At 50.9% G+C, this 9,151-nt stretch overlaps 1 protein-coding gene across 4 annotated transcripts; it reads left to right on the top strand.

The window, feature by feature from the left end:
• Positions 1–313: 313 nt before the first annotated feature.
• On the top strand, positions 314–9,057 carry RAB17 (RAB17, member RAS oncogene family). Of its 4 annotated transcripts, none has more exons than XM_080399885.1 (6): positions 314–523; positions 5,463–5,622; positions 7,025–7,176; positions 7,615–7,740; positions 7,951–8,044; positions 8,540–9,057. In XM_080399885.1, the coding sequence occupies exons 2-6, from the start codon at positions 5,466–5,468 to the stop codon at positions 8,644–8,646; spliced, it is 636 nt and encodes a 211-aa protein (XP_080256011.1). In that variant the 5' UTR covers positions 314–523; positions 5,463–5,465; the 3' UTR covers positions 8,647–9,057. The 4 variants fall into 4 exon arrangements, with proteins under 4 accessions (XP_080256011.1, XP_080256012.1, XP_080256010.1 ...); XM_080399886.1 differs by lacking the exon at positions 314–523 and adding an exon at positions 1,006–1,133; XM_080399884.1 differs by lacking the exon at positions 314–523 and adding an exon at positions 4,496–4,619.
• The last annotated feature ends 94 nt before the right edge of the window (positions 9,058–9,151 follow it).

Genomic DNA, 9,151 nt, shown 5'->3' with positions numbered 1-9,151 from the left:
CGTCAGCAGAAACTGCCGTACTATAAAAACCCAGAGAAGGCCAGATCCCTGGCACGCCGTGGCTCCAGCCAGCCCAATACCAGCCCTCCCCTGTCTCAAACCCCAGTGGTAGGCTGTGGGCTGCTTTTACTCCCCATGAGATCCTGAGGCACCGGGAAAAACCCACCCACTCATTCATCCATCTATCCATCCACCCACCCACCTTCAAACCCCAGTATGCGAATCGGGGGCGGGGGGGCGGGAAGGAGGGAGTATAGGGGGCATGGCCAGCAACCCCGCTCAGTGTGACAGCAGCCTTGTGGTCCCAGCTTGCCTGGCTTGCCAGCAGGTCTAAGGTTCACTGATCTCCGGTCGGTCGGTCGTCTCTTCCCTTTGACACCACTCCCCAGGAGCCGCTGGGCTGGCTGGTTTCGCTTTTATCCACCCCTGGCACAGAGAGGGTTGGGCAGCTGGAGGGGGCCATCGCCCCACCACCCCTGACACCACGGACTGGAGCACTGGGAGGAGAGCAAGGCTTCAGAAGGTAAAGGCATCCTCTGCCGGGGAACTCCATCAGGGCAGGCCCAGCCCCGACCCACCATCTCCAAGGTGCCTTTCCCAGACAAGTTCCCAGAACTGTCCTCCTCCCACGGGGAAGCAGCCCTGCATCCCAGCTGCAAAGGGGATTCCAGCAGCGAGGGCAGCACTGTCCTCAGTGGCTCCCTGCCCAAAAGAAGAGATTTTAGGAAGACTTAGGAAGCCCTTTGTCCTTACCCCACCCTCTCCAGCAGCCGAAGAGCTGCTGCGAAGGTCTTAGAGCACTTGGTCTCACCCGCAGCCCAGCACAGTCTCTGTTTATTGCTGCGTTACTTCCCCAACCCGCTCTGGCTGCACAGTTAATGACCCTTATTCTCTTCCCCTTAGCTTTGAGGAGAGCTTATTGCATTGAGAAATCAGCACTATGTAAATCTGACAGTGTTTACACATTAAGTCTTTGCAGTTGGGATTTTTGTATCCCCTGGTAACCTTGGCTTAAGCGAATTTTCTAAATGGCCGTGCTGCTATGCTAGCGGTGCGAGAGCTTTAGTGGGTAGGAGGAGGCTCCCAAAAGCAGAGGAATGCTTTGAGCTGAATGCTAGAAGTTAATTGGGGAGGTAGGTGCATGATCACTCTTGGGGTGGGGTGGGGGTGTTGGGGGGCAGGGAACAGAATGGGGTGGGACACCTAAATCTGAACAAACCTAAAGCATTGTGTCCAAAAATTACAAGGATAGATACTGCAGACTTACATAGGTAGCATTGCAGTCCTGTTTCACCCCACACCGAAGGAACTCATTAACTGTGGTTCTTGTTCACTGCTGCACCCCTGCAGAAACTCAGCAAATGTCTTTAATGGTTTTAGGATTTTCTTAGAGCTTGTGGTTTAGAAAAGCTTAGACATCAGTTAAACATTTGACTTAAATATCATTAATTTGCCAGGAAGTTAAATAGTCTTAAATAACACTTCACAGTAGCATTTCTTTTCTTTTTTTACTGTTTTCTTTGGAAATAAAAAGCTTATGCCCCAACAATAAATATACCAGGTCCAGACCCCCATCCCCACCTACCCCTTTCCTGGTTAAAAATACTGCAGAGATACCTACTGGTTGACTGGCAAAAGCCAAGCCCTTGCTGTTGCATTCCAGTGCAAATATCTACTTTGCCACCTCATGTTGCTGTATTTATGCCCATAAAACATGAGTTTGAAAGGATGCCCCTTAGATAAAGTCCACTTTCCTGCTAATTATAAACAACTGAGTCACCCTCATAAACAGATTTGTCAGGTTCCTTCTTGGAAACAGTGAGAGCAGGCAGTTCAAGTGCAGTATCACTGATCTGGTGCTGCAGCTGTACCCAGCAAACAGATTACCTTTAAGTTGATTTACACTAAACCAATGGGCTCTATAGAGGAAGCTGGTTAACGCTGGTTGGAACTGCTTCCACATACCCACCCCATTGCCCACGGGAAGGAAAAGAGACATCGAGACAGGGGAATGGGGGTGTATGGCTGAGAACACGATTTCCTCCATTAGGAAGAGAGAAATGATCTGCGTCATGGCCATTTTGGTACTCATGTTCTAGGTAAGTGTAAGATCAGTCAAGCCTGCCCCGAATATCTACTGCTAGACACAGTGGTCACAGAATATTAAGCTGCGTCTGGAGACTAAATCCACCAACATGATTTTTACAGTTGAAGAGACGTTAGTCTAGGCTAATCTCTGGCTCTTTATACTGAATCTGAGTAGGTTCAGCTTTCCCTGCCCCTTCAGTGTGGCCTTCAGGCACGAGGACAGGACTTGTAACACCACAGCTGTTGCCCAGGCTGCACCCTAAATTGCCAAGTTATTCTTTACCAGGATCAGACTAAAAAGTCCCAAAATCCAGCATCTAAGCAGTCACAGTTCAGGTAACACCTCAACCTTTGAAAGCCTGTGCAGGAACATTTGCCAAAGCCATTTTGCACAGAAGTATCAGTGACTTCTGAGTTTTGAGTCTGTAGTGAGATAAATAAAACTTATTCCAGTCAGACTGAGAGAAGCTTCCTGACATTCAGGTGCACTTTGCTGGATCTTAACTCACAGAAATCAGTAGGAAAGTTGCTTTAAATGTTCCTCCTGGATATGCTCAGTCATCCCAGGGAAGTCGGGGTTTTCATTTGAAGAAGGAGCTTCTGCTTCATTGGCAGCACAGGTGCTAGCTGGAAGGACAGGGAAGCTGTTTGCTGCGAGGCAGCAGCACCATTATCTGCACCTAGAGCAGAGATTGGTGACCCTGCTGGCGCAGCATCCTGGATTTGTGGAGCTGACTGTAACCCTAAGCAGAGTCTTGCCAACAGGCTCTTCCCCAAGGCAGGGAACAACCACAGAAGGGTGACTACCAGCCACGTGAGAAGTCTGCAGGACTTTTGCCAGTCCCTTAGCCAGTGAGCATGGGGTTTTACTCTGTACACTCCATTTTCAACAAAAAAAGGACAAAGAAAACAGTTTCCCCTAAATCCTATTTTCCATTGAATCAGAAATAAGCCACTTGTTTTGCTTCTTTGCTGTTCTCCTCAGATTGAGAGAAAGACTCACTTTCTGCCTCAACACATAAATTGTTTCAAATGAGCTTTGGAAAAACTCCCCATCTCTAATAGGTGCTTGCTAGCATGAAAAGTTTGCAAGGAAATTTCTGTCATTGCAGTAATTCTCAGGTGAGCTTTGTTCCAGCACCAATACAGCCTTTTAATGTTAAACAGAGAGGAGCAGGGTGAAATAATGAGAAACTGAGTTTAATATAGGCAATCTTGGGTGTTTTTCCTGCAGCTTCTTGCTTCCCTACAGAGTTTTATAGTTTATCACCTACGGTAGCTAACGTAACTGCTCAGAAAGGATAGAAGTCTTATTTCCAGGCCTAGAAAGAAGCAAATATATGTAATTAATACCACAAGGAGCACCCTTATGCTGTACCGCAGGGTTTATCTTTTTCCTGCTTAAAAAACCCCACATAACCCACCCCTAACTAGCTGTTCTGCACAAACTGCAATCCCACTTTTCGTTGGTGGGCTGTGTGAGCTAGGGGAGAAGATTCTTAACTCTGGTTTTTAAGGGGATGAAAGCCCATCTCACTAAGCAGAAAAGCCACCTGCATCTAAAGATACAGAGCTGGGTTCAGCCAGCACCAAGGAATGCTCTTAATGACAACCTGCTTTGATAACAGCTCAGGGAAGGGAGAAGAATTAAAGGTCTGGAGTTTGCCAGATTGCAGGGGGAAGACAGGCAAAATAAAGGAGACATGTGGCATGAGCAGTGTGCAGGACAAGAGGCTTTTGTCAGACAACAAGGGAGCTGCAGACACTTTCCTGGCCAGGACATTGCTAAGTGCCGCTCTTACATGCCCTTATAAAGGTACTTCTTGCTCACCTGCAAGTTCTGCATGCCAAACTCCTGTGAGCCCCAGGTAGAAGTTGGAGTAATTGCACCAGATCTTCATTATAAGTCTTGCAGGTCCCTGCTCTCTGGCTGACTAGAGCTTTCTTCAAAAACACGTGGAGGGAAGCACCCCAGGCAGGCACTGTTCGCACCAGCACGGGAGGCTCTTCATCTCGCATGGAATAGTGGTGAGAGGATCAGGACACACAGGCAGGGACCAGCAGCAGGACGCAAACATTTCAGCATCCTTCACAAGGCTCCTCTGCTGCCTTTGGGTGTTAGAAGATTAGATCTTTATAGGAGGTACACCTCATCTCTGCACGCAGCAGTTATGGGCTTGCTGGTGGCATATTTCCCCTTTGCCACTGCATGTGGGATAAACGCATGCAAGTGCATCATCTCATGCCCTCTCCTGCTCAGTTCAACACTCTGTGACCCTTCATCTTCAAGCTCTGCATGAACCTCCCTCTCTCCTACATACCTCTCCATATGAGCAGAGTATTTTTGGAGGAGGAGCTCTGTGAGGAGGAGCCAGGGCAAAGCTTTGGCTAGCTGCAAGGCGGTGTTATTCACCACCCTGCGCTGACAGTTCCCACAGACAGCAGGGCAGCGTCACTTCCTTGAGCTGAAGGCTGGGAGAAGGGGACACGTGCCACCCAGGAGGGCTCACACCGACCATCCTCTTCCCAGGGTATGTCCAGTGCTCTGCAGCATCTCTCTTCTTAGTCAGGTTTGAGGCAACCACCATTATTTTGGGCCATGCTCCCCCACCATCCCTGGTCACTGCGCAGCGTAGCTCCACCCCGAGTGATGCACAGTCACACTTGGTGGTGCAATGGTCATGAGGGCATGAGACTTCATGGGCTAGGTCTGCCTGGGCTTTCTTAATCTGTGGTGCAGGAGCATATGCCGTCTGCTACATGTGCTGCTGACCCCAAGGATGCTTGAGTCAGGTCCTCTCACCGCTGCTTTTTCACCCTGGTGGGCGACATGCTGACTTGAAGCGGTGCTGCCTCAAAGCCCGATCCCCGGGCAGTGTCCTTAGCAAGCTGGTAGCAGCATCATCTCCAGGCTGGAGGTGAGCTCAGGTGTGAGTTAAGCTCCCCAGTATAACTTCTAACCGGGACCCACAATAAAAATGGAACATCAGCCTAAGCTCTTCACCAGGACTTTGGTAAAGGGCGCGTGCTCGAGAGCAAGGCACACTCATAAGTGATGTCACTCTGCCATTAACTTTCTCCAGCATGTCCTCTCTAAAGGAGATGCATCCAATCTAGTCTCCTTGTCTACATCCAAGGTGGCCTTTTGCATCAAGTTTCTTCCTAAAGATCCCCACCCTCTGGTCATAACAGACAGTGGCAGATGGTTTGATGTATTGAATTTGATTCAGGATATTAATGATTTTATTCTAGCCTATTTTGAGGTTAAACCCCACCTGCCTTACTGCCACCAGTCAGGAGCTGATGCAGGAGGCTCAGCTGATGGACCTGGGATCACTGCAGATGTATGTTTAACAGAGTTGGTATCCTTGCAGGGCATGGCACAGGAAGCAATGCCAGGCACATTCCTGGAGGGGATTCGCCCCACCTACATCTACAAGGTGGTTCTTCTGGGGAGCACATCAGTGGGAAAGTCAAGCCTAGCCTACCGATACGTGAAAAATGACTTCAAAGAGTCACTGCCAACCGTGGGATGTGAGTGAGTAGCTTCAATAGCTTGATGGCTCTGGACAAGAGACCAGGCCTGATGCTCTTACTTGCAGTGGGATGGGATGCGGGAGAACCAGTTGGTACATCTTGCAGCAGCACAGACACACTTTTGAACATGATATGGACTTGCCCCAGAGCCAGACCTTCCTCTGTGCTGTCATCTTCAGGTCTCTGCAGACCATTTTCCTCAGTGCCAGGCTGTAAGCAAAGCCACAACCAAGTTGCACAGGTTTGGCTTAGCTCTGCTTCTTGGAGGCAGATAATCAGCAAACTGAGTGAAACCTGGAGTCCAAATGGTACAGTTCATGTGCACTTTGCATGCTTGGTCCTGTGCTGCCCTTGCAGCTATGCAGACGCCCCCAGGAGAGTCTCCCCTGCACATGAGCCATGAGCTGCTCCAGCCTCAGTGTCCTGCTGGAAAAGGGAGGTTTGGGCCTCCAAAGCAGGCAGGACAGCCCAGGAGGCAGATGCCAGCTGCAGAGGACCCCTCAGCACTGCCCAGCGGGTAGGTTCATTCCCCCAGCCTGCCAGCAGAGCTGAGAGTGCATATCTCCCCACACCCTGGCCAGGCTGCAAGCCCCACGCTCTGCCCCACTGGCACAGGGGAAAGCATCTGCCGCTGTGCATCCTGCCCTGACAAGCCATGCTGAACAGCCCACATCCAAAGGCAGGCCACATGCCTGCTTGTCTTTTGATGGAAACTATCTGGAGAGCTGCGAGAGTCCTGCTCCCTCTATAACCTCCCTCGGGCTAGCATACCTGCTGCGGTCAAGCTGCCTCCCCTATGCATTTGCATCAGCACAGCTTCCTACAGCACCCAGACATTATAGATGTTTGTTTTACACGTTGTACCTGCATTTTGCCCTAAGGTGGCACAGCAAGCACAGAGGCTGTAGTCCCACAGGGAGCCTGAAGAGCTAGCTGGTAGAGGAGAGCGAGGTGCTGCGGGGCTGCTCCCTCGTACCTCTGCCATGGCTCTGGCTGGTCCACAAGCAGCCATCTGCTCCCTGGGAGAAGTGATGGAGGACCCCCTCCAGTGTGAGCCCGTTTTCAGTGGATATTCCTATTCACAGCTCTCAGATCTGAGCCACCAGCAAGGTGGAGATGGCTCTAGCTGGGGGCTATTCTGCAAAGCTCAGAGTTATCTGACATCAAAACTGGTGTGCATCCACCCAAGTCTGCTGTCAGGGAGGGCTCCCAGACTGCCACAGGCTGCCCTGCCTTGCGGCACACCGCCTCATCAGTGGTGTCAGCGCTTGTGAGAAACCCATCCCAATTTTTGTATTAGAGCATTGTTACTGGCCCTTGGGATGCATTTGACCTCATGGCCATGGATTTGAGCTCTCTGCTTTTGCAAGCAAACGTGCACCCTGCATCTTGCTTGCAGGCTCCTTCTTCACACAGACACTCAATCTGGAGGTAGCCACTGTCAAGTTTGAGATCTGGGACACAGCAGGCCAGGAGAAGTACCACAGTGTCTGCCACCTCTACTACCGGGGTGCCCATGCTGCTCTCCTTGTTTACGACATCGCTAACAAGGTAAGGCAGGAGGTGCTGATCCTGTCCCTGCCAGAACTGTGCCGTGCTGCAGCAGCACTGGTAGGGAAGAGGTGTCCAGGTGATGGTGTTTGTCCTTGGTAGAGCAGAACGCAGTATGCAAGCAACCATTTGAGAAGATGAATGTCCCATCTGGGACATGCCAGGGGCTTTCCCTGCCCATGCAGAACCATGCCACCACCCCAGGGGTGATTTCTGCTGCCACTCAGAAAGGGTACATACCATCCAAGGCTGATTTATCCCTAAAGGAATCAGTTTGAGGTCCAATGACCTGTTTCAATGAGAGAGTAATCAAAGCCTCCTAAACACATTTCTTCCACCCCTGTTGGTTTGGAGCCACCCATCCAGCTTTGCTATGCTCAAGACAAAGGGATTGAATCAAAACCAGATCACTGGATAGTTTTGTCTCCATGTCTCCAGGAAACACTCAACAGAGCAAAGCTGTGGCTGAGGGACCTGGAGAAGGAATTCCTTCCTGATGAAATAGTCATTGCTTTGGTGGGCAACAAGATGGACCTTGCTGCTGAGCGAGAAGTTGCCACCGAGGTGAGCGCCTGTGGTGAGCTCCCAGACCCCCTCATCACCCCCTTGCCAGCAAGCACTGGGATATGGCCTAGAAAAGATGAGAATTTAAAAGGCTTTCAAATACCTCCAGAGTCCCCGTGCAATTATTGACCTGCCATGAAACGCCACAGTAACAAAAACTAAGCAGCCTCAGAGGAGGCTGGGGGAATAACTTTGCTTGTCTCCATCTAGGAGGGAGAAGAGTTTGCAAGGACCAAAGGCCTCCTCTTCATGGAGACATCTGCAAAATCCAACCACCAAGTAAATGATATCTTTATGGCCATAGGTGAGTAGTGTGATGGCTGTAGGTGAGAGCACAGGCAGGTGAACCACAGGCCCCAAACCTCTGCTTTAAGGCTGTAAATGCCTTCACCCTCAAAGCTGACCCCCTTCATTGCCCATACTTGCCACTGAGATCTTCATCCCAGCCATTCCAGCCTGCACCACACCTGGCAGCTGCCTGGGTCACAGCCAGAACAGTCCATGGTTTCTGTGAAGTGTGCCACACCGCTTGGGGCAGAAAGATGGATGGATCCACCCCAGGATGCTCCAACATCAGAGATGGATTTGAGGCCCTCTCCCAAAGCCACAATTTTGGTTTGCATTACCATCCAGTCTAGGTGCAATGGTGTCCCCAGAATAGCTGTTCAGTAGAGGTCTAACATGTTTACTGTGGGATGGTACCAGTGGCCACCAGTGGCTCCCCTGAGGTGGGACAGCCATCACATCCTACCCCACTAGCAAGAGAAATGAACAGTTCTCACCTTGTGTTTCTTCCTAGCCCAAGAGCTCCTGCAGCGGGAACGACAGAAGGCATCAGCCCCATCCCTACACGGGAGGTCAACAGTTGACCTTGGGGAGAGCAGGGCAAGGACAGGGTGCTGCTGACTCTGAAGATGGGCAGTTCTGACCTCAGCAGTGGCTGGATGAGGTCTCCAACAGAAGCAATGACAAAACAGGGGGGACACAGAAGCAGCTCAGACCAACCACCCTCCCCCTCAGAGCAACATCAGAGCCCATTCTGGGGGCACAGGGGCCTCTTCAACCCTCTAGCACTGGCTTCATCCAAGAGGTAAAGCACAGGGTTTCTTCCATCAACTTTCTGCTTCCAGAGAGGAGCATGATCTACCAGCACCACTGCCACCAGCCCTGACTGGCAACATCCCCCCACCCCAGCTGCATGTCACCTCCTCCATCTCCCTTCCTGTCTAAAAAGGGAGGGGTTTCTTTCCAGAGCAAAGCAGGTGCATCCCAGTGGCTTTAAACCCAGGCTGCAAATAAAGAGACTATTGCCCTGAAGGCGTTATTTTAATTTTTCCTGACCTGGATGTTAGCCTGCAGGGCAGGAAGGGGCCACAGGAAGCCTAGAGATGGCAGAGACCAGACCTGGGGC

Source organism: Falco punctatus (assembly GCF_963210335.1).
Source record: "Falco punctatus genome assembly, chromosome: 8".
In the NCBI taxonomy this organism is placed as follows: Eukaryota; Metazoa; Chordata; class Aves; order Falconiformes; family Falconidae; genus Falco; species Falco punctatus.
The sequence above is the reverse complement of the archived record's forward strand: the minus strand, read 5'-3'. Positions and strand labels throughout refer to the sequence as shown.